At 46.2% G+C, this 25,045-nt stretch overlaps 1 protein-coding gene across 1 annotated transcript in view; it reads right to left on the bottom strand.

Moving 5' to 3' along the window:
- The window catches only part of LOC139059516 (nephrin-like), a 400,294-nt gene extending 376,366 nt beyond the window's left edge, over positions 1-23,928 (bottom strand). The window contains exon 1 of the mRNA XM_070537938.1: positions 23,437-23,928. Coding sequence (XP_070394039.1) covers positions 23,437-23,590 — 154 coding nt within the window. The 5' untranslated portion in view covers positions 23,591-23,928. The remainder of the gene's footprint in view (positions 1-23,436) is intronic.
- Between the last annotated feature and the right edge of the window lie 1,117 nt (positions 23,929-25,045).

The following is a 25,045-nucleotide window of genomic DNA, read 5'->3' as shown; positions in this document are numbered from 1 at the left end:
GCCGGTCGGTTTGACGTGTAACGAGGAAACTGGTTGCTCGTACAGTTAGGAGCAGGCTACTACGGATTAGAAGTCAAACGAAGCTCGTCGATAGCGTAGTTGCGATCACCAGGGAGAAGCGGAGTTGGAACAGGTCACGTAATGGTCACCGCAGATAACCGGTGGCCTCTATAAGGGTCCCAGCACGGATCCCAAGGGGAGGCAAACGAGGCTGAGGACGGCAAATGCTTAGGTGGTCGAGGTAGATGGAGTCGAGGTATTCCTTCCCTTAAAGCGAAAGCAGGGAAGATTAGGATTATTTGGGGAAAAAAATTCGAGTAGATCCTCGTCCTGCAGTAGACATGATGATTACGATACGAGTGGTTTTTATTCTTGTAGAACTGAAATATTTGCGCGTTTTGTGTCATTTACTGATGCTGAAAAAAAAAAGAACGGTGCGCATCGGCGTGCCCCTGCTCGAAAATATTTGTGCCCCGGTCTGCATTCGTGTGTGTGCTTTGGCCGCCATTGTACAGTGATTAGCTGTTTGTTTAAGGTATGCGCGCCCATACAGAGTGACGAATATCAGTGTTAAAATGAAGGCAGGTAAAATATTTGCTACCAAGCGGACCAAAAAAATAAATCGCCTATCCCTGATGGAGATACACTCGTAGCATGACTACCTTGATAATGTTGTCGTACTTAAATTTATGCCCAAGAACCATACCAAAAGTCTAAGCTGAAGCAAGTGCACAGGCAGAGGACACCAAGCGCTAACCACGAACTGTCCATTTCTCAAGAAACTTACAAATACATAAATATGGTGATGTGCTTCTGTACTCGCTTTAGGTCAGACTTTTCCTGGTTTATTTTTTACACAAATTTAAACACGTTAGGCCACTGTTCATTGTTTTCTTTTTCTTTTTTTTCTTTTTTTCCCGCGTCTCAGTGCGGTGGAACCGAAGGGACAATGTGTGCGTTTGTCAGCGCGAGATTTTGGGTGATATTTACTGCCCTGTCCGCGCAGATGGCGTGCTAAACGCACAGATGCTATGCCGGAAGGTCAATGTGCGTCAGCACAACGATCATGCCACAATTGGAAGCCAGAACTCCGCGCTGGCTGTGCTAGAGCCGATTGGGTGGAGAGCGATTCATATTGTTGTACTGCGAGGAACAAGATGAAAGACGAGCTGGCGCAGTCTTGACCTCCGTGAGAAAGTGATGTACCTAGCTTCAATGCTTTTGCGGCTAAGTGCCCTCCGCGATTTGACATACAACTTCTGACCCATAAACGCGCAGAGCGGGTATGGGCGTCGCTACCGTGACAGCGCGACAGTGGCTGGAGGAATGCGCCTCTGGTGTCTTGATCGCTATCGCAATAAAATGGCTGCTGTAAATGGTTCTTGCAGAAAAAGAAAAAAAAAAGCCTGAAAATATAGTGGGTGCAAAAGCAGCTGGAAGTTCACAGACGCACTTCAGCACGAAAATAATAAAGGCGGGAAATGCGCTGCCGCACGAACGTCTGCCCAGCCCACGACGAAGCACTTATCACTTATAAATTTAAGGGCCACGAGGAACATGGCGAATGCGGTTAAGGTGGACCGCCAATTGTGTGTACGGAAGCAAGCACAATGCAACCGTCGATGTGGTGCATTAAAAAAAAAGTGCAGTAAAATGGAGCCATTTGGAGCGATAAAATAGTGCGATCGCAAGAGTGCGAACGCTAAGGACGCATCAAGACCGTTACTTTAGTATTCCTTTCCTGGGCGCGATCAAAGTTTGTTGCAGAAAAGAAAAGAATTCGAACTTTCTTTTATAAAAAAAAGAAGAAACATGGAAGAATTGGAAACGCTTTTTTACTTTGGGTTCTAAGGTAATTAAGAGCCAGTTTTCCAAGCTGTCATTTGCGAGAGAGAAAAGTCAAACGATACGAAATGCAAGGACGCCGGCCTCGGGAAAGAGAGGGTAGCCCTCGTGCACCCTGCACCGAGTACGCGTTAAAGAACCCCAGGTGGTCGAAATTGATTCGAAAGCGCGCTTGCGGCGTGCCTCTTCATCAGATAATCATTTCGGCATGCAACACGCGACGATATAGGCACGCGAACTTATTTACGCTTTCTTTTTCCGGCGACTGCATTTCACTCGCTGACAACCTAATGTTGTCACTCAGCGCAAGTCGCGCCTGCATTATTTCTAACTTACTGGAACGTTAGAATCGGTTCTATCCGTCGTGCATGTTTTTGACGAACCTTGCGCAAACAGATACTATGCGCCAGACGAATTGTGCAGCACAAGAGTGTAGTACAATGGGCGTGGGCAGCAGCGATTGCGCTCGAACCTTGGACGACTCATGTATAAAAGCTTGACCCGCAGATCAGATTTTGGACGATCGCCGGCTGTGTTCCCCACTATCGTGCTTTGTCACTTGCTTTTAGGGGCGCAAGTTCGCAGCAATAATAATTTAGTTGAGTAAATTATAGTTTTCCTACTGCGTTGACTGCAACGTGACGTTATTGTTTATTCCAATTATTATAAATTAAATTGCGGCGTTTTACGTGTCAGAACCACGATCCGATTATGAGACATGCCGTAGCGTAAGACTTCGGAAATTTGGGCTACCTGGGGCTCCATAACGTGCACCTAAATCGAAGTACACGGGTGTTCTCGCAATTCGCCTCCATCTAAATGCTGCCGCCGTGGCCCTGTTGATTCTACAAACGAAGGATTACATTTCATTTACGAAGTGGCCACGTCTACGAAAATCGATTATTTTGCTAATATATACGCTAAACAATGTTTGACCAAAACTGTTTCACTGTTTCCCAAAGAAGAAAAATTTCAGTCATTTATTAAACCTGGAAACTTAAGCAAATCGCGTGCGCGAAACCATTCAACACTAAGGTTGTGTTTATGATAGGAACACGTTTCGTTATCCTTGTGTGATATATTGTGCTAGTCTTCCGCGTAATTTCCAGGGAGAAATTGAGCATTAGAAAACGGCGTCTCGGCCTTTACTTCTTGCTTCTGGTCCTTTTTCACCGGTATAACTAGAATGCAGTTTGCACGGCACAGTTTGCTGCATGTATTGCGCAAAGTCAATTTTATAATTCTCCATGCAAGTTCTGAACTACCCAGCAAAGTTTATGCGCGAGAGAAAAAATATTCATAAAAATAAAACTCGCAGAGTCATTAGCGAGGGACCTTATTTCATGGCGAGATCGTTTCGGTACGCATGCTACAATAAATATGAATCAACAAAAATATGATACTTCGCGAAGAAGCTGCAATTAATTTCGTCCTAAAGGCCCTATTCAATGCATCTTAAAAGAACGCCCACGGCATAAATAATGAAAGCGTTGCATTTATTATGCGTTCTTGGTTCTGTGTTTGTCTTGTCGTAGAGCTAAATTTTCTTAGGGCACTCTTGTAGCATAGTGGCTCTGTCAAATGCCAATTAGTTCGTGCATTTCACTCTGTCTATTCGCAATTTTTGGTGGTTCTCAATTGCTCCGGGCTGCTGGATAAAAGCTGTGGTTATATTTTTTTTATATTTAGGATCTCCCTGCCTTTCTCTAATTTGCATCTCTCTCTCTCTCTCTCTCTCTCTCTCTCTCTCTATCTCTTTAGCATCTTGTACTCTCCATTCCTATCCCCCTAATAGAGAACACTATCTTCTTTGTGGCTTATTTCAGTTTTTGTTTGTTGCTTGCCTTTCTCCATGGTTACGAAGAATTGGTGCTCGGTCTAATAGCCGTTTTGTCGTCTCCACAGATACATGCTTTTGTCGGTGGTATTACACGCACTGATGCGCACAAATAATTGTGCAGCGATGAGGCCCCTTTATTTATATTAATCAGTGAAGTTTTAACAGGGGATGATTAGACACTATTCTGCTCGAATGTGGAGTTCCAGCGAACGATATTTTCTTCTTTCTTTTTTTCGTTCTTTTTCTCTTCTTTTCTATGGTTCTATGAGCTATCAACTGTGGCGTGTCAGAATCGTTATGCGCAGAAACATCGGTGTCACACCGAAAAAATTAAAACAATAAATGCGTAGTAGGTATTCAATACCAAAGTACAGACCACGCTTCCACGCTAGGCTTATCTTTTTTATTCGAGACTGCTTAAAGATGAAGAAAATAAAAACGGGTCGCGGAAAGTTTTTTACACACTTCAAAGCAACGCTACACGAAGCAGCGAGTCGACAAATAATATAAAGGTACTTTTTTTATTTATTCACGATACCTTATAGGCTTCTATTCCAAGCACTGCGCAAAAGGGCCTAGCAGGAGTGTAATAAAGACAGAAAAAATAACAATTTAAGAAGCTGTATGTAGGAATTGAGTCATTAATTATTATACAGCCACAATTGTAGGCATAAGTTCATAGTATTCCGGCGAAAACGCTATACCACGTACAAGAGCTATCTGAACGTGCATGACAAAGTGAAAAAAAAAACCACTTTCTTCTACATTCCAACCAATCATTTAGTTAGTGTCTAAATTATATTATTCGGTGCGAAACGTGCCGTTTTTCACAGTCTCCTGCATAGTTATTGTTGCCAGACATTTCTAAATGACCGCAACTCTCCCACCCACCTTATAACCAGTTGCTTCTCCTCCGATTCGCCGTAGAATGCAAGTGAAATTGTTTGACGAAAAAAAGGCAAGCAAGAAAAGATAAGATAGGGATCTTCATTGCGGGAAAATGCTGCACTTCAAGTGAATGAGTCCAGTAGTAAAAGAATCGCTAAAATCTGGTGCAGTTTTCAAAAAAAATCATCTTGCTCGTTCCGCTTGCTCATAATTCGAATGTATTAGCGCTACACAAGTTTGAACACGTACTTATAATTCAATAAAGTTACATTCGTAGTTTTTTTTTTCTTCTTGTTTGCGAGTGTAAAACGTGTCTCTAATTTGGCTACAACTTGATTCTTGGTTCTGAAGCGGCTTCTTTCTCATTGTGGGGAGCAGTTTTCCTTTGAGAACATGCTCTCTGGCCCAATTACCATTTATTGATTGAAACTATCTGCTTGGCTAGTTGGTAAAGTGTACAAGGTGAAGAATGATGCAGAAAGACACAAGATGGACACACATGACACGCGAACTCGTCCCGTCACTCAATGTCCATGAATACCAACTTTGTTTGTGGTTTGATTAATTATTCCGGGATGCAATAGAGCTCGAGAAACAGCCGCCATGTGTTCAAGCGACCTTCCATGCGCTATTTGGTTCGGCAGGTCGGCACGAAGCAACGCAAAGTGTAACCGCAGATGCTTCAATAAAACACTATGATTAAAGAGGTTTCGTTATGTAGAGCGTTAACTGTAATTCCGTTGTTGCCCGTACTTCTGTGTTGAAGGTGTCTTTTAAGTATGACTGTGAAGCGTGATGGCACGGTTCATTAACCACTAGACAGCATAAACGTCTTTTCTAAGCCCATGATAATGCAAATGGAAACACAAAGGGGCTAACGGTTAACTTTCGAAGGAAAAAGAAAATTATACGCGATGAAAGATAAGAGATAAAAGGAAATGTCACGAAGGAGCTAGAAAACGTTTCCGGCTATTTACCAGTCGCGAGGTAATTTCGCCTTCGTTCTATCGTCAGCCATGACTTGCCTGCTTTTAGCATCAGTGGAGCTTGCATCATTAGCGCTTACTCTGAGCGGTGTTGTTCATCCTCTAATGCTGGTGCGAGTCGCTAAAGTCCACGGTTTAATTCGTTCGTTATTTTTTATCCTTAGAAATGGATATTGTTCTCCACTTTGTTTTGTGTGCGGTGAGCCTCGAACGAAACACCCGGTCATGAATAAAATGTTGCCCATTAGTTGCTCGCAGGCCCATCTACCCTTCATCATCAACGGACCCCTACGTGAGTTGTTAGGGCACTTATTCTATCAAGCAGCACCTACATTTAAGTCAAACAATGCCCGCGAGTTGGTCAGATCGTTCGTGAGATCTTCCTTTGAGTTTCGCGCAAGCGTACAACGGCGTACTGCCGAGCGAAAGCGTTGAATATGTATCCCACAATGTAAATTGTAATCGTTGTTGCAGGCCTCCAAGTTATATATATATATATATATATATATATATATATATATATATATATATATATATATATATATATATATATATATATATATATATATATATATATATATATATATATAGTGGACATTGGGCAATGATCTACGAATATTTTCTCGGTTTTATAGGTCTGCTAAAACAGCTTCCACAGAAGGAACGCGCTAACAGCTTCGAAACACGCACTTTACTCGCCGTAAACCATTACGAACATCGATGCGGACATACCAACATCAGCGCCAGTTTTACTTTAATCAATGCAATGTCAATGCTGTAGGTCTGGCAAACACTGATGGTTGCTTGGATTTAATACTCTAAAGGAAAGCAGTGGCACAGAAATCAGTGACTGAAAAATGAGCAAGTTGGTAGAGAATTCATGGAAAGTAGAAACGAAAATTGGGAACGTCGTAGGGCTAGTTTTGTCGCTTGTGGTCGTATAAGCGTTTGGAGTCCTCCTTTCAGTGCAAAAAAAAACTAAAACAATAAAGAAGAACAAGCGGCTAGATGAAAGGCCGTAGCGGATGGTTTCATATTTATCTTTGTACATTTTCACAAGACTTTCCAGCGAGTGGTACGGCAATCACCGCAGAATCACCGAAGCAAAATATGTGCAAATTGATTGTCAGATTCCTTCGCGTCTGCCTGCATTTAGGTGGTAAAAATTTCTAGGCTGCCCTACTGCCTTTCGTAAGCACAACGAAACATGCCCGTCTGCACGTTCAACCAATCAGTATTTTCTCAAGTGTCCAGATGGATCTCCCTGAGTGGACACCTGCACGTCAGCATTCGCAGATCTCAAAGGTGCCAGGCCAACTCACGCTTAAGCACAGGACGCCTGCGAAACGCGAGCGTTAATGCCAGTGTTCTTGGTATTTTCACTCGTAAAATCCTTCTCTTCTTCTTTATAAATAAAAGCAGGTCGTCCACACCAGGGTAACGACGACCAACGAGCCAAAACCAACACAACATTCTCCCGAGCTATACGTTACTTTCCGCATGGGCTATCCGTTTCGCTTGCCACTGATTGCAACAATGGCTATCCGCTACGTGATGCGTAACGTACTGCCCCGCTTGCCGCACCCCCAACACACACACACACACACACACACACACACACACACACACACACACACACACACACACACACACACACACACACACACACACACACACACACACACACGCACGCACGCACGCACGCACGCACGCACGCACACACACACACACGCACACACACACACAAACGCGCGAGCGCGCGTGGAAAAAGAGAATAACAACAAATAAACATGACTTTTCATTGCGTTTTTTCTATCCTAATTGCGAGGTCTAGTCAAGCATTAAAAAAGAATTAAGCTGCATGTCGTTCGACTAAGTCAGGCATAACGGTGCGCGTTGCATCGCGTTCTGATTATACTTGTAGATTTGGGTTGGAGTCAGAGGGAAAACGGCGACCAAGACTTTCTAAGCACCAATTCCACGGGCAGCTGTGTCGCACTGCAGTAGTGTTTTTTTTTTTAATAAAGCTCTGTCTGACGTCAGAAAAGATATTGTTTCGCTCACTTTGTACACAATGACCTCCAACAGTAAACTTATTTACCACGACAAATTTTTGCACATGTGACTGAGTACTTCCTTGTTTTGTGTAGCCTACGTGCCATTGTGCGCAGAAAGTGAAAATAGTTATCGTTGACATAGCAGAAGGGCTGGTACAGGAAGATTAAATTCTATACCGTAATCAGGCTCCGAATGTGCGAAGAAATAACGAAGGCGAGTCGTCTAAAAGGGTGGGAAAAAGAAAGTAAAATAAACTCGGGGGGGCTTTACGCGCCAAAACCAAGATCAGATCCGGTTACGCGGCACGCCGTAGAGGGGGACTCTGGAGTAACGCTAACAGCATGCGTATCTCTAACGTGCACTTGAAACCACGTGCACGAGCGCTTTCTTGCATCTCGCTGCGATCGAAATGCGGCTACCGTATAGCGGGTATTGAACCTACGACCTCGAGCTCAGCAGCGCACGATCGTGCTCACAAATCGCTGTACAGTCGCTAGAGCGAAACGCAGGCACTCCAGAGAAGAAGCAGAACGTGACGTCACGGCGACGTGGTGGCGCAGTCGTCGAATTCCGTGCACGTGTGGGATGGGCTCCGATGCGCTCCACGGTGGCAAATATTCTTGGCCGGCAAGGTTTATCAGCACGTCTATGTTTTCTCTGAATTATAATGCAAGGATTAGCGCTAATTGTTTCGAAACTTAAAGAAAAAAGAAAGGTTGTCAACGACGTCGCATTCTCTCTTTCCGCCTCCATCTCTCTTTTCTTGCAAACTTTCAGCCAGTTTAAAAAATATATATATATTATTTGTGTAGACGTACCTAGAAGAAGAGAAGCCACCTAGTAAAAGCCTACCTGCTTGAAAAGGAAAGAAAGAAAGAAAGGAATAAATAAATAAATAAATAAATAAAGAAAACGGAAGAGAAAGGAGAGAAATAAATTTGACAGTTTCGCCCGAAGGCGTAGCATTGAAAGCACTAGCAAGGCTCTGCGTTACATTGAAGCCGTCTCGGAAGGCTGGTATTTCGAGGAGCACCGCCGGCGGCGACGCAAGCATTGCAATTGGACGGTCGACCAGGGGAGGCATATTCTGTAGCAGTCCACCTAGTGGACATGTGTATTTCGTTTGCTGCTGCAGTTCTGATTTGGTGGGCTGGGCTGCGCGTCCACAGCAGCCAGGTGCCACAGCCAATGAGAGCTTCAACAGCAGACAAAATGGACATGTCCCCCAGGTGGACTCTTACAGAATAGCTCCCCTCTGATGACACCGCAGGAAAACCGTCGCCCTTTGTCAGCGCCCAAACAAAAGATTAGGATTAGATGGATTTGCCTTGACGGCCACTGCCCGTTCCGCTCAGATAAGCTTATGCACCACTGTGTGGTATGGGGAACCAGCGCTGGCCAGGAGGCGCTACGACATTTTTCATGCGTTACTAAAATATGCTGAAACCGTCCGATAGGGAGGCTACGAAGATGGCACGACATATTTAGCGATAAGAAACGTGCGCCTGTATCAATGTTTGTCTAGCCCGATGCGGCCAGCCAAATTCTGTCCATGGCCATGCGCGCTGCGTAGAGCGCATGCGCTGCTACGTCCTAGCACGTCGGTTCCCTGCCGTTTGAGGAGCCGTGAAAAGTGTGACTCAAGACAATCGGTGAATTTGCTGACACGAAATCACTGCGTGTGCTACTGGAAACTGTCTCTACCGCTCGCTAGGCTGTGTGTTACGGCGCTGCTGTCGGCACGCGAAGCTTCAGCGCTGGTTGCCCATATGCACACGGAAGATCAGCAGGAACGCGCACTTGTGCGCGAAAAACGCTCATTCCAGCAGCGGCAGTCGGGAGAGCTGCACAACCGAGCCGACAAAACGAAGTGGTGGTGACCGCGCGTCCACTCACTCCGCTTCGTCGTTCTTGCAGCCAAGTTGCACTCCCGTGTCTCTGGAGACTCTCGAGTCCGCTGCGCGCGGCCCCCGCGCATGCGCTGTTGATAGCGGCGCAGCACGACGGTGATGACACCAACAGGTGTCAGCGAGCCACGTGCGTCTGCATAATTACTAACGCAATAAATCGAGGAAGGCGCACAACAACGCAGCACATGGCACGAGCGGTACGAGCAGTGAAGGCGAGTCTAGTGCCGTGTGTGAGTTGCATTTTAGTTCAGCTTCGTGAGGCTGCGTACCGAGTTCGAGCACTGTTTTTCGGAAACATTATATTATTGAGCGCAGTTCGAACAGTTTGGGACAAGTGCAACGGGCAACAGACGAAAAATAGACAACAATTGCAATAGGCAATTCGGCAACAGAAAGCATGGACGGAATCTTGGCGCACTGACAACCGCGCCAGCACGTTGTTCTTGTTTAGTAGTCAGGAAGCCACCCAAGGTTTAAAACGCACGAAGAATCAGGAGACTGACGTTAGGTAAGCTTATGAACCATGCAGATTGCAGTTTGGCGTGCATAGACAAACAGTTTCTCTCCCGGCTTGCGCAGGAGCGATGCATAAATATCTAATCTTGTGCCGTCTGCAAGCACTGTTTCCACCTTGGCCACGTGTACCAGTGGTATTCACCTATTCATGCAAGCACTGACAACTCCCGCAAGCACGGTAGCAGGAGCGTCGTAGCATGAAGGGGCCGTGGCACGAAGTACATTATGCAAGGAAAACACAAGACCACAGATGAGTAAGTTAGATGTCCGCACACAACGAGTAAGTAACTAAATGTCGGGGACAATGTTTTCGCCGTCATATTAAAGAAGCTTGTGCACGCAATGGTATCATTTATGCATCGACACTGCAACAAAGCAAGAATATACGGCGCACTCTTTTTAGGAATTTCCTTTGGAACAATTTATTTGACGCTGGCCATCATACAGGTAACGAAATAGATTTTTTGTGCGATCAAATGATTAATAAATGAAGGTTCCAAAGAAATTTAACGTGAACTGGCTGCTATCTTTTTACGCAAAAAAAAAGAAGTTGTCAAAGTTGAAGCCTAATATTTATTATCCTTCACTCTATACCGCAAATACTTACCAGCAGCTAGGTTTGGTATATTATGTAACCAATGAAATATTTGTATACAAGTTTCGAAACTGAATATGTATCTATGGTAGAAGGATCGACATTTGGGCGAGTTGGTACTGATTGAAGCTCTTGAAGGTGCAGCGTAATATGACGAAGACAGAAGGCAGGAACACACAGGACAGCGCTGATGTGAGACTCCAGCGCTGTCGTGCGTGTTCCTGCCTTCTGTCTTCGTCATATTGCGCTGCCCCTTCAAGATGTAAATACGGCTTCGTCTTTCGGTTGTCGGTAAGCATGATTACAAATGATGCATTGCACATGCTTACACCAGCGGCCTAGAGCACACACGCGCGATTATATGACAGCCGTTGCACTTGTCACATCTGAAATGATCTCCTTCTCTCCCTCTCTCCTTCCGATACATCACAGTGAAGCCCGTTGTAAAGGGGGTTGAGGAACCTGCCGGAATAACAGGCCTGTTTTTGCTTTACAGCGACGCTGTCTATGGCTGGAATCTCGGAATTTCTGCGTGGCGCGACGTCGACAGAAAACGGTGGTGGGCCGATCGCGGAGGCCGTGCAGGGCAGAGCAGTGGCTTCTAGCAGTGACTCATCAATGGCTCATAACCCCCGTAAGCAAGAAAAGATGCAACGTTTCATAACCCCGTAAGGCAGAGGCTACAAGTATTGAGCAAAGCAAAACTAACGGTGCGTACAATCTTTAGAATCCCGCATACAACATACAAAACAGCACGCGTTTCAATAAAGAACACGCTCAGCACAAAAATTCGAATTAGATAATTGACGATACGGTGCTCCTGGTAACAATGCGAAGCACGTAGCGCGCCGCACGTACGATTCTCGGCAAAAATCACTGTTGCGCAAGCGGCCGCCGCGACGGCAGCTTGGCACGTGGGAAGTGAGGTCTCAAGCCATTCGTATGTAAAACAACCGGCCTAGCAACTGATTTCGGTGTTGTTGCAGCACCGCTTTTGGGCGGCGGCGTGCTGTCAAAATTACCATTACTACCATTGCTCTAATTTACTGTTACTCCCATTACTCTAAATCAATAACGGATTGCATACTCGCTTCAGCGGTTGTAGTGGTGGTTTTGAGTAGCTTCGCTGGATGTCCACTTTTGTAGGGCCGGGAGGGCAAGTCAATTTTTTTCCCTATTACTGTTTATAATGTTATAAAACAAAAGAAAGAATATTCCTATTTTTGATTATATTAGGAATATATGCGTAGCAAAAATTAGCTATTCCTGCATTATGCCTCTATGGCCGTTGTCTGCTGTGCTATTGTCTTTCTCGTAGTTGTTCTGGTTGTTGCCAAAACAGAAACTGGCGGACCCAACATATTGACACTAGTATGGCTTAGTATGATGCCTCGAAGGTGAGCAAGAACCACACCAAGCTCTTATGTACCAGCTTCTAGTTCTGGTCCATACTTTCATGTTCTTTATTTTATTTTTTTAAGCGTCGCTCTCTGCCGGAACCCTCCCAAACCTTAAGGACCGTGGTTGCTGGGTGCTGTTAAGATCAGCTGCCGTCTTGTCCAGTAGCTCCTACTTAAAAGCAAAAGAAAATTTTAATTACGTTATCGGCGATGGGATTAAACCACTCTCCCCAGAGACAGCGGCCCCGTGCTCTGACCCATAGGCCACAATCGCACGTGTACTTCCATTGTTTGCCAACGCCAACTAGCCCGTTCATATGATCACCACGTATGTTACATCGGGCCTACCACGGGCGCGCGAGAGCACATAGCTGCGCACCTGTTTCCTTTACGCCAAGGACGCAGGAACGAAACAGGCAAATTTATAGCATTTGCTTAATCACATTACAAAAGCTTCGCTTCACATAGTTTCTGAGATGTGTGCTGGATCTTTGGAACTCCTTAATTTTAATCGCTGAAATAATGAACGAACCTTATCTGAACAATCTGAAATAGAAGTTAGCACCGTGTGTTTGTCGATATTCGCACGTTGCGGGGGAAAAAACACGAAAGGATGACGCGTAAAGGTAAATTTACGAGTTGCTGCTAAGCAAGGCAACCATAGATAACATAAGACGGTTGCCGAAACCAATTTAAGCTGGACCTGTTGATTCAGTTTCTTTTGTTATGAATACTTTCATATTCGGAGCCAGTCACGGTTCCTGCGGAAATATGCTCTTCTCGTGCAAGGAAAACAAAAAACCACTCTCCCAGCGTCAACACACTCCTCGACACGCACGGTTGCTGTTCATACTGCGCCAGCACGCCAAACACATTTAGTCACGCGAATCGTCATCCACTACATAACCGGAACATATGGCTGCCCTAATGTACACGAGCTTAACGCATCTCGACCTCTCTGGAATTCCCCACGTAATCAGCCCGCAATTCGGTCTATTCTGAAGAAGGCAATCGCCGAAGCACCTCCCCTCCACCCCCCCCCCCCCCGCTTAAGGACCGGCCGAGGGGCTCAACGACGGCATACGTGGCCGTCCCTGTTAATTCGCCTTACCGCGCTCCTCGAGCTCACCGTACCAGAAGAAGCCGACAAACACCAGTCAAGTAATGACGTAATGAATACCGCGCCCTCATCCCCACCATTCCCCACCATCACCGGAGAGCGCAGTAGCACAATATAGGGAGCGGATATCAAATAACAAAGTCGGAAAAAAAAACTTTATGTCTATCTCTACAGCGTATCCTGCTCATTATACCAAAATCCTGTATACCTTATTGCGCAGAAGCATGGCGTTCTTTTATAGCCCGAATGAATAATAATATATGTGCGGCAATATTCACACTCTTCCGAAGCATACATCTTGAAGTTGCACACCCGACCCACTTTCTGTTATTTTGTTCTTTGTTCAAACGAATGCCGCAGCTTCAACAGGCGTTATTGCAGGGTAAAACAAGTCAGCAGAGTTTTGCCGCACGACTTCCGCCGTAACAAATTCTATGCCGATACGTCCTAGGAACGCAAAAAAAAAATGTGTTAGCTATCTGATCTGCGGAGATACTTTCGAACCTCACAAACATAGTCTCTGCGGCCAGGTACGTAATGTGGCGGACGCAAATATGACGAAGCCGCCATTTCGGTTTGCTTATCATAAATTTGCATCGAAAAGAGATCATGATCAGGTTGTGTGGATTGTGGCACCTGGGGCGCTTCTGTAGAACAGCCTCGTTGAGCAATCGCAAATAGACAAACATTGGGAGACACTTCTTCATTATCTTGACGTACAATAGAGGCTTCCATTATAGGCAAAGAAATATACATAGGGCCTCCCAGCTAAGGTTAACCGATCATTTCGAAGAAAGATATAAATACACGTTTCAAGATGCGACTTAGAAACCTACGGTATTCGATCATCGGACTTCTGACGACCAAACACCGCAAGTCTTATGATCTTATCTTGCAGCGTGATTTTTGAATAGTTTTGTTCTGCTTGGCTAACCTTACTTGAGACACACGGTATGTTTCAGCATACTGAACTGTGTTCCCCCCACTATAAAGAAAGAGAACTTCTGAAAGCACTACGCGATTTCTTGTATTTATGTATTTATTGTAGGCAGTTATTTGATTAGTTCCCTGGAAATAGTGCTGTGTACATTGTGTGACGTAAACTTATCACCGAAGCGCGACCATGACTTTCTCGTGTTAGTGACATGTTGTGTTCCCTGCTGTGGTTATCTTTAACCTTAATTTAATGCGATGAATGATTTTGAATGCATTTTCTAAACATTTACCGCGTGTTTCTTGTGAGACAAATGCTCACTTTACTCAGCGGGAAGCTAGGAACAGCACAGGCTGAAAAGCAACGCGTTGTATTTAGATTACACTTCTGCAGTGACGTTGCTGTTGTCGGTTTCTCTACTTTCAAGAGCATGCCCGAGTAAACTTGCTCAAACCATAAATGCGTCTCAGGTATAATCACAATCTGCCTCTTTGCATGGATATGTTGCAATCTTGCACCGCCCTATCCTTCGACAGCTTTAAAACTTCCTGGCTTACAGAATATACCTTCAGTCAAAGCTCAAGACACTTTTAAAGAGGACAAATTTGTACACTGTACGAAAAACTCTGAACACTTGAGCGGTACGCATAGACATGTGTTTGAGGCATTAAACTTCAGTTTTCGTTATCACTTAGAAGAGCTCGCGTACTTACTTCGATCAGTCGGACACCGGTCAATTAATGAAACGCCGATAACAGGCGCCCTGTATTCCTACCTTGCTATCTGCCTCCGCTCCCCGCCTCTCTTTTTCGTGGCCTTTTCAAGGTACGTTCCTCTATTTATTCCTTCCCTAGCTGTTGGCGCCAAATATTTGCGCCGTGTGGTGGTCAAGTCGACAAACAAACGTATCGAGAGCCCTTCCAGATATCAAAATATTAAATGGCCGGATGATACATTTGCGCTGTTGTCACCACTTGAAGCGGTATATTGTTGCAGGAGTAAAGATACGATAAGCCGATTTGCAGGCGTGAAAAAGTGTTGTGTCGCCAAAGTTACCCATCGCTGTTACAGAAACAGAGATAAGAGCAATAACAATGCGATGTTTAGGGGTACCAGTAAGGGTACGTTCACTCGTAATGGTGCTTGCGGGCGCTTAGCTAATCTAATCAGAAAACACTACGTAATGCTTTGTCCCCCATTCTTGCGCGTACTAGTCTGCTACTACATTCATGACCGGCGCTTGAATAAAATTGCATTTGGTTTAACCACAGCTCCAGCAAAAAAAATGTACTGATGTCCCTGAAGGCCCGCGGTGGGCACTTAATATTTTAGGGTACTTTGCTCACTAGACGCCGAACTAAACCCTTAAGCGTGTGGTAAACACACGTGAACCTTTTTAAAGCGAAAGCCTTAAGTGGCTTGTTGTAATGGCTCATATCCGAAAAAAAGTGGCGTCTAGTCCAGTGGGGCAAAAAATATTACCATCAGGAAGGGCTCACACGGGCCAAGTCGCAGACCGCAGGAGCAAACCATTGAGGGCAAAGCGAGCTAAGAGTGGTCGTGACGTTATCAAATATCCCACACAAAAACATAGTCACTTATTTTTTTTCCTATTTTATTCAAGGATGTGTTGTCTTAACCTCGGTGATTACGGACAATCGATAACGCAGACCTATGCACTTGTACGAATCGCGCAAATCGCTTTCTTGAACCTTTCCAAGTCGAGCTACCTATCACTTAGCGTTTGCGCTCAAGACTTGATGGCCTAACCGCGTACATACGAGGTGTCATCATGACTGTTGGTCTTTTAGAAGCTCTTACTTCACTATGTCGTGAAGGTTTTCGCTGCAGCCCTAATCTTTATCGCCTGCCCGCTACAGAGCATTTCATCGTCCCCGAGCCTGCATTGCTGCAGAACTCGATGTCGTCTCTTCGAAGCTGTCGTCCTCCGGGTCTACGTCAAGTATGCAACGGACCTTAAGATGGCAGCTGTCTATTCAAGCCAAAGTAGCTGTCTTTGCCGAGATTTCGAGCATTCGCTTAAGTTACGCAAAACTTTATAAACGGCGCTGAGTGGCGAAGCAAGGTAATTCTGAAAAACCACATGCTGTTGTTTTAAGGAAGCTGAGGTTCACGTTTTCATGAGGTTGCACCGCTGATTTCAACGTTGCGGGTTCAATCCCGGGCCCGGCTGCCGCATTTCCATGGGGCGAAATGCCAAAACGCTAACGTGTTTAAATTTACGACCAATTTAGGAAAATTAATCTGAAGTCCGCCCGCCCGTCCGCCTTCTAGGCACGCCTCTTCATCAGATCGTGTTTTGGGACGTCAAGCTCAAGAATTTAATTCCTTGCATAAAATTCATGTTGAAACACCCAACAAACGGATGGAGTCACGCGCATTATGCACACATGACTACATGGGAAATCAGTTCTGCGAAGTTCCATAAGCTGGAGGAAGCGCCTTGGACAAAGGAAAATGTAAAAAAAAACGCAAGTCTTGGATTTCGCCTGCCAAAACCACGATCTGATTATGAGGCACGCCGTAGTTGGGGACCCCGGCATAAAAATTTTGGCTACTTTGGTATCTATAACGTGCCCCTAATGCAGGCGACACGGGCGTGTTTGCTTTTCGCCCCGTGGAAGCGTAGCCGCCACATCTGGAATTTGATCCCGCGCCCTCGTGCTTAGCAGCGCAGCACCGTAATCGCTAAGCCGCCACAGCGGGCAAGAAGTCATCCACCCGAATTAGCACGAAGCTACAAAGAAAGCCCGTACGAGTTAAGGAGAAACAAATATTCGCAGTTGAGGAAAATCCCGCACCAAGAAGAAGTTTTCCTTATCTTCGAAGTTTTCTTTCTGAGAAACCCATTTGTAGCTTCTTGCTACATCCGGCTGGATGGCGATTTTCCGTTTGATGCGAAAGCCTCAAATGGCCCATTGAGCAAAAAAGCCTCGCATTTGTCGCCTCTAGCAAGGAAACGGCACCTAAGCCCCCATTGCCACTGGCTGCGACGCCGCGGCAGGAGCTCGCCTCGACGGAGAAGAACGGGCGAGAGGGCACGCATGCTGCCGCATTGGTGTGTCAGGTGTTGCGTCAGGGGAGAGGACATTGCCGCGACGCTACGTCACCCTCGCTCTCGGAAGCATGTGTTACCACGCATTCCTTGTCCGCGCAAGCTCGCGCCTGCGTTCTAACTTCGCCTCAGTAAGACCACAGAGTTTCCTACAAGAATTACTAGAGGAAACTCTCGCGCTAGTGTCTACGGGAGCTGCAATGGCAGCGGTTGTCCCAGCATGGGAATTAGGGAAAGCACATGGATTTGCCTAAACTTCGTTCTTCTGGCTTCAAACGGCTTTGTCACTTCGTAAACTCGTCATTTTCAACAGTATTTTGCGCAATAGATAATTACGTAAACATCATTCAAATTGCCCGACGGCGGGATTCGAACACAGGGACTCTAGCACAGACGCCTGATATTGAAACCAATTAGCCACGGATGCATGTGTCGACAAGCGAATGAAACGCCTTTATGAACTTATCGCGGGCATGCCAGTGCCTTGAGACGCTTGGCGCGTTTCGATTTGGCCACCTGGACAAGCTCAATCGTTGCTATTAATAGCAATTGTACGCGTTCGCGGCGTCTTCTGCACTCCGAAGAATATAGATTGCGCCGAAATATACGACAATAAGATTCATATAGCATAATACACAAAGCCATAAGAACGTCTGAATCCATAAGCACGAAGATCAGACAAATCCATGTACTTCCCATCATTCCCATGGTAGGACAGCGACTGCAGCGCCAGTGTTCCCTGTAGTAATTTTTGTAGGAAACTCTATGAGTAAGACCAAACCAAGACGCGCGAAGTGTCTCAGACGCGCATGCTTGCCCGCGAGGAGTTCCTAACTCAAAGGAACGCTCAGCAGCATTAAATTGAACAATAATGCTTTCGCACCCCAAACTCCCTCAGATTTTTACGTGACCAAATGGTAGAACATCTTGGCTTGCGTCATCTTACCATGGTTCGTGTGGCCTAAGCAATAGCCACGCGCCAAGAGTGCGCCAACGTGACGTCCATGACGTGAACGCTCCGGTTCGATAAATACTGAGACCATGGGTGGTGTTCACCCTTTCTTATGCGAAGCATATTACGGGAGCTCAACCCAGCTCCTCAGGCGCGGCGGTGTCGCCTTCAATACCACGTGACACCGTGACGTCACGACAGAGGAGAAACGGGGCTCCAACTCGCGCCGTCGCTCGCGGCGTCGCGGCGGTATATAAGCAGCTGCGCTTGCCTCTGCTAGATACTCACGAGGTGAGATGCCTCATAGAGAAAGAAAATGATTTTTTTCTTCCTCTATGGATGCCTCCTGGAGACAGAGCTGCTCGTTGGAATGAGAAGCGAAGGTTGCGGCGTGCTACAGAGACTGATTTTCTAGGCGGCTTTGGCTCAACTCTTGCAAGATGGGCTGGGTGGGAATCGAACCAGGGTCTCCGGAGTGTGAGATGGAGACGCTACCACTGAGCCACGAGTACGATGCTTCAAAGCGGTACAAAAGCGCCTCTAGTGAATGCGGTGTTGCCTTAGAAACGAGCTGTTTCTAAGGCTCAGGCGTGCGTCGCTTGCTCAGGCGCACATTTCGTTGCCGCGCCGAACGCTGCGTTGCTCGACGCTCACCGCGTCCAATGCGGGGCGCGTAGTCGTTGCGCCGTAGCCCATTGCTTACACCCCTTGGCGGGTCGACGGGAACGCTGTCGCGTTCCACTCTTGAAGGCGAAGCAGAGTAACGCATGAGTTGTTTCTTCGTCTAGCAGATCCAAATATAGCCAAGCAACAGCAATTCACCAGGCTAAACAGTGGCTCAATAACTAAAATAAAGGTTAGTATGCTTCGCATCCTGGTCTTAACCTTAGCTAAGCCACAGCCATTTTTTTTCGTAATTAGTTAGGTCACAAAAGTTATCTCCACTCCCAAGCATATGATACGCCAAAGACGACTTCGCAAGCACACTCAGCGAGTGCCGTGATTACAGCGTAGAACATCAGGCAGTCAACGTGATATTGCCTCTCTCTCCTTTTCTCGCACAACAATTTTCTCTCTGAGGCAGCGTGAAAATGAGTGAAGGAATTTTTTTCTTCAACTGGAGTGGGTTTTTTTCTTGTTTTGTGTTGTTCGCAAAGTAACATAAAACCCAAATTAAACACATTTGAAAAGAAAAACAAGGACAAATCACACAAACATGCTATTCGCGTTCTAGTTTAAGGCAAAGAAACACAGTAGATTTGTTTTCGCGGGCAGAGTAACGGAAAAAAACGGGAAGTATCACTGGAAGTTCAGCTCAGACGCGTATCACAGAGTAAATTTTCTCCAGAAGAGTGTCTACTTTCTTGAGAGTGGGAGAACAGTAAGAAAGAAAAATAGGCCGCTAAGTAATCAACCTTACTTTTAAGAAACTTGCGCCGCTTGTATGCGTGGCCCACTTCTAACAGACTACAATTGGACTCGTAACTCCTAATAACAAGGAGTGTTGCGTATATGTCTGGGAGAACTGCAAGTATACGCGGAGTTATATTTCATGTGCCAAGCGCTAAACACACGAAACATGCACTAGCCGCGAGTTATGCAGATGAATGGCGTTCTCTGAATAAATGGCGTTCTCGTCATGAATGGAGCTCCCTGTATGAACAGACTGAATATATGAATGGACAGAGCAAGTTGTCGACCGCAAACAAAGACGGGAAAGCGCCTGCCTACTCTTCAGAGAGGATACAATAGAAGCATAGAAAATAGGAGGAAGGTAACGAAAAAAGGCAAGAAGAAGATGATGGATCCCTAAACACGAATGCAAAACTACCCCAAAAAATACACAGCGTCCGTAGAAGACAGACCAGTAAACATCAAAATGTCGAGCAAAGTTCCGCAGGATATCTAACGCACTGAGGCATATTTGCGCTTGACTGCGACAAGGCATAGGACGCAGGCGTTGGCGTGGGTTTTGAAACACTTCAGTGTCTACTCAATTGAGGGAATTCAATGCCGCGAAATTTGTGCTCGCTGGAATAAAAACCGCAAACACGCCTGTTCGCCCTGCCAACGCGACAAGATCCTCAGCGTGTTTACAGACATTTCTCGAGAATGTCAAAGCAGCGCAAGTCAGCTTTAATTTACCGGCTATGAAGGCACCATTTCATTCCGAAATGTTGTTTCATTTTCTCGGGACAAGTTCTAAGCTTTGAATTCCTCACTGGCAGCCAGAGGGCGCGAAACATGGGAAACGGTCAAGCACTACAAACCGTTACATCGCAGCTGTCGCGAAATGTCTTCACGTATTCGCGCTAATGGAGCAAATATTTGACGCGGTGTATTTAAATGATCATCGCGCTTTTTGGCACAAGTGTGGATTCAGAAAATCATGCTTCTTTGCTCTCACAGTTGATTCAGCCATGAATGAGAGGACAGCTTAAGCCGAACAAAAAAGCTGGCAGCGGATTGGACGTTCACACCTAGCCCGTACTCTTCCGTGAAAAGGTATGCGGACCAAGGATTCTGAGAAAAAGCCGGTTTTTTTCTGCGCCTATGATTGTATGTTCAAATTGATGACTGCACTTCAAGCATAGCATAGCGAACTTTTCAGTGCACTCGTCAACTTCAGTTTGTGCGTCTAAATACGAATAAATTCATCTTTTTTGGCAAGGCTATGGTCCGTATACTATTGTTCAAGGGTCTGCAACTCAAGCTCCAAGAATCCGTACATTAATGTGCTGGCTCTTCACCCGTAATTCTTGGTTGAGCTCGAAATACGTGAATGGCTCTTGTTCACATCGTTCCTCATTTTCTCGCTGTTTCTCTTGTACTTGCTTTGCTAGTATTTTTCTTGTATACAGGGTCCCTCAAAGGTCCATTTTCCGACTAACACAATTACTAAAAAACAACAAGAAAAATTAATAAAACAAAGCAAGCTGAGTAAAAAATATGGGAACACAAATACATTCTTCAGAAAAAAAAAACTTAAAAACATGAATCAGCATTAAAGCTTTTCACGAAAAGCATTGAGGAGACACGATATAGTGCAGTCTTCGCAGCAAATTAATGACCAGATGCATTAATGAGCACATAAATTAATGACAACACTATGCTCTTCATACCTAAAAAAGGTTCCTTATGCTTTACTTCTGGAGTGAATAAAACATAAAAGCTCTTGACGTGTGCATACATGTCAGAACAGTGCACTCTATTCATTAGCTAAGCCTCCTAGAAGGTAACACAAGCGCGCATTTATCTCGCGAGACTGGCTTTATGTAACGCAACCGGACCACGGACTATTTCAACATGGGCATGTGCTTTGCAAGTGAACAATTAAACTAGCCATTTACTATTTTCCTGCCACACACACACACACACACACACACACACACACACACACACACACACACACACACACACACACACACACGCGCGCGCGCGCGCGAACACACACGCACATACGCACACAAAAAAACACACACACGCACGCACACACACGCACGCACGCACAAACACGCGCACGCACGCAAGCAGACACACACAACGGCGGCCACGTCAAAGTACCTCAGTCACTCAATATTTAATCAACTTGCAGTCTCCCGTAAAAGACAAAGGACATTTAATGAAATTGCTCTCCGCGAAATCCGTCACAAATGTTCGTTCTATAAATGCACAAACAACGTAGTTATAAAACGACCGTGTACTATCGCTCCCTTTCTAAATGCTCTTATTTCGGTCTGCTGAAGTACTCTGTCGATTTGGCTTCCTTTCCATTTAATAATTTGGTTTCTTCACTTTGCCGTCTTTGCTAGAGTTGTGAGCAGCGTTATCCGGGCGTCACTTTGAAGGGTACCACTTGATTTCACTGCGTGCTTAAGGATACATAGCCGTCGATAAATGATCGATCCTGCTTTCGCAATATCTAGATACTGCGTGTAAAGCGTTTCCCGCCTTTAATGTTTAATGTCTTTAGAAACCTTGTCCAAAAGCGTTCGACTTGAAGCTTAAAAATACCATTATGCATATCCAACGCACATCTTGGAATCTATGTGAAGCAAAGCCTTGGTGTGGATGTGCGATGACTATAGGCTCATTGAATTCCTGTGTCTTATGCATAAAGGGTACTGGCACGCGATCATGTGCTCCCGCGCAGCCCTGCTACGGACTACGACACCACGAGACGACCCTCTCAATATAGTTGGCGATGGCACGAAAGAAGTATGCGTCACTGAGGCCAATCATAAGAGCGTCGAACTGGCTGTCCTGGAGAAGAGAGGTTCGATCCCGCAATCAGGCAGGTATTCGAATTTTATTTACTTATTTTTTTTAAGATGGAGATTTGCCGCAAGACAGCAGCGGCAAACAGAATCGCTCAGCAGCCACGGTCAGGAAAAGCCGGGAAGCATTCGCACATGAAAGTTCGCAACAAAATTTCTTGCACGGAGCAAACGCGACTACTTTCACGGGAGCGGAGGCAAGAAAGAAATGCCAGAGCGAGACGGCAGTCGACCGAACCAAAACATCAACGGCGCGCTTCCTGCATAACGTTCAGACTGAACCACGTAGCAATACCGCACGGTGACGAAAAAAAAATGCCATCAGCAGCTGCCCCTGCCGTCCTCAACACGTTGCGAAGTGCGAAGTCACAGGCAGAGGTGTTGTTGGAACGATGAAGGAAAAAATGCGGAGCCCCGTTCACACAAATTTGCTTCCCGCGCTTGGGATAAGGCGCAAGAGCGCCTGCTGAGGAATGTTCACGAATACGCACCAAGAAGGCGCCGCTCGGGATCATAAATTTAACGTTTCCTGCCGGCGAAAATGTTCCGACTTCATTTATCACCGGTGACAAAATTGGAACCGTTCTTTATAACGTTTTTTTTTTATGCTGATGCCTTCTTAAAAATGAAAGCCGGCGCGATCATTCTGTGCATGCGTAGAAACCACTGCGACTACTAGCGCCACGGCTACGCACTGCAAAGGAGAAAGTCGACAAAGACCTTCTAGAAGTCACCGAATACCTGCTGTCACACGTGCGTTGCATGTCAAGTGTCCGCATTTATACTAGTCTCGTCACCGATAAGCACCGTACCGAACATCCCAAGCTCACATCACCGGACGCTTGCTATCATCGCTCGGATCCTTCGGCGTAGCGCTCTACGGGACTCGTTTATTTGCTACCGCTCCAGCGGTGACTTCCTGAGCGCGGGAAACACCGGCGACGCACGTCACACAATCGTCCTCGAATCGAGTGGCGCCTTTCCTCGGGACGTCATCGCGTTCCGCGTGACGCTTAAAAACGAAACTAGACCCACTCGCCTGGTGTCTCGTCGTCCTGCAGGTATCCGCTGACCAGCGCCGGCCTCGCGCTCAACGCACAGGCCACCACGAGCACCGCGGTCACCACAGTCGCCGCATCGGCGAAGCCCGCCGGCGGGGGCCGAACTCGGAGCGTAGCCCGCGACGGCGCCATGGCGCGAAGCGTGTCGGCTCCTCTTCGAAGCGGCGCGCCACTCCAACAGCGCGCGGCGCAGACGGGAGCTCGCTCTGGCGGCGGCGGGAGCGTCGACGGCCGCAACCAGCGCCGTTGCTGCTGCTGCTGCTGCTCCGGCTGCGTGCTCGATGCGGCGGCGCTGGACGCTCGCCTCTGCGGCAAGCTGCGCAGAAGGCGCCTTGCGCAACTTCTCGCCCTGGCGCTCTCTTGCGCTCGCTCCCTCTTCCAGCTCTCGCTGGACCCGGAGTCCTAGAACACGAGCCAGGGCTCGGTGATCCCGCAGGTTATCGATACGGCGGCATAATCGAGATGGCGGAGCCATGTTTCGGCGGCTCCGGCGAAGCGTACAGCGGGAAAGTCAGCCGCAGCTCTGTCACTACGATCAATAAATCAGTCAACCAATCAATATATATACACACTTGAATAGACCGCAATGTCGTTGTTTTCCGATGCAGATTTATTTTTTTTCTGTCGTTTACAGGACATTCCCGTGAGCGATATTGGGATATTGTGTTTCAATGTGTATTTAAGGTGTTATAACATAAAGTATCATGTTTTTCCTGTGGTGTTTTAAGGCTGTGCAAAAATTTTATTCTTCTCTCTTTCTTTTTTGTGACCGTCTGTGAAGTGTCTGCGCATTTAGGTGGAAGATTTAATTATAGTTCGATGTAACACAGAGACCGAACCCAAAGATAAATAATTGCCAGGCTAAAAGAATTTGAATAAGTAAAAGTTATTCACATATTTAGCGTGGTGACCCAACGATGCTGCCAGCAGAAGTTGCTGAACTTTTAGACAGTGTCAGAGCACGAGGCCTTCAATGGTTTTGAGAGAAATGCAATGCTTATTGGTTTTCGGTGCCGAAGAGGAATGCGCATTAGAGTTCCTCTGCTAGAATTTGTTTGCGCATAAAACGTTTGTTAAAGGAAATTTAGTGCCCTGAAGTGTAGTATAAGTACGGCATTTTGCTATGGGTGTACAAAGATGCATAATCGCGTTGAATTAGGCCCATTGAGTTAAAATAGGTGCGTCTTATACTCGGGTGCGACTTATGTACCAATTTTTTCTTAGGTACTCACGAACAGTGGCGCGTATGCAATGGTGGAACATATAAACAGGAAAAAAATGCAGTAATAAATAAGTGAGGCAATCGCACCGATTTGCATTAAAACTGACTATGCGACTTGCTTACACGCTTACAGGCATACACTCATGCCGGCAGTTCTAGAGGGTGCTCTGAAGAATGAATTTAAGGGCATCGGAGTCGGAAGAGAAGACCGTCCCATCGCATTGTCACCAATACAACAGTATGCACGACGTGGGCCTGACTTGTGGAGATGACGTCGCTACAGGTGGGGCTACACCTGGAAGACATGGCCAGCAATTGCTCGGCCTAAGCATGTTGTGTTGGGAGTGTCGTATTCTACTTAGCTA

The sequence above is a fragment of the Dermacentor albipictus genome, chromosome 4, assembly GCF_038994185.2.
Source record: "Dermacentor albipictus isolate Rhodes 1998 colony chromosome 4, USDA_Dalb.pri_finalv2, whole genome shotgun sequence".
Lineage (NCBI taxonomy): Eukaryota > Metazoa > Arthropoda > Arachnida > Ixodida > Ixodidae > Dermacentor > Dermacentor albipictus.
This window is presented reverse-complemented; position numbering and strand designations above follow the sequence as displayed.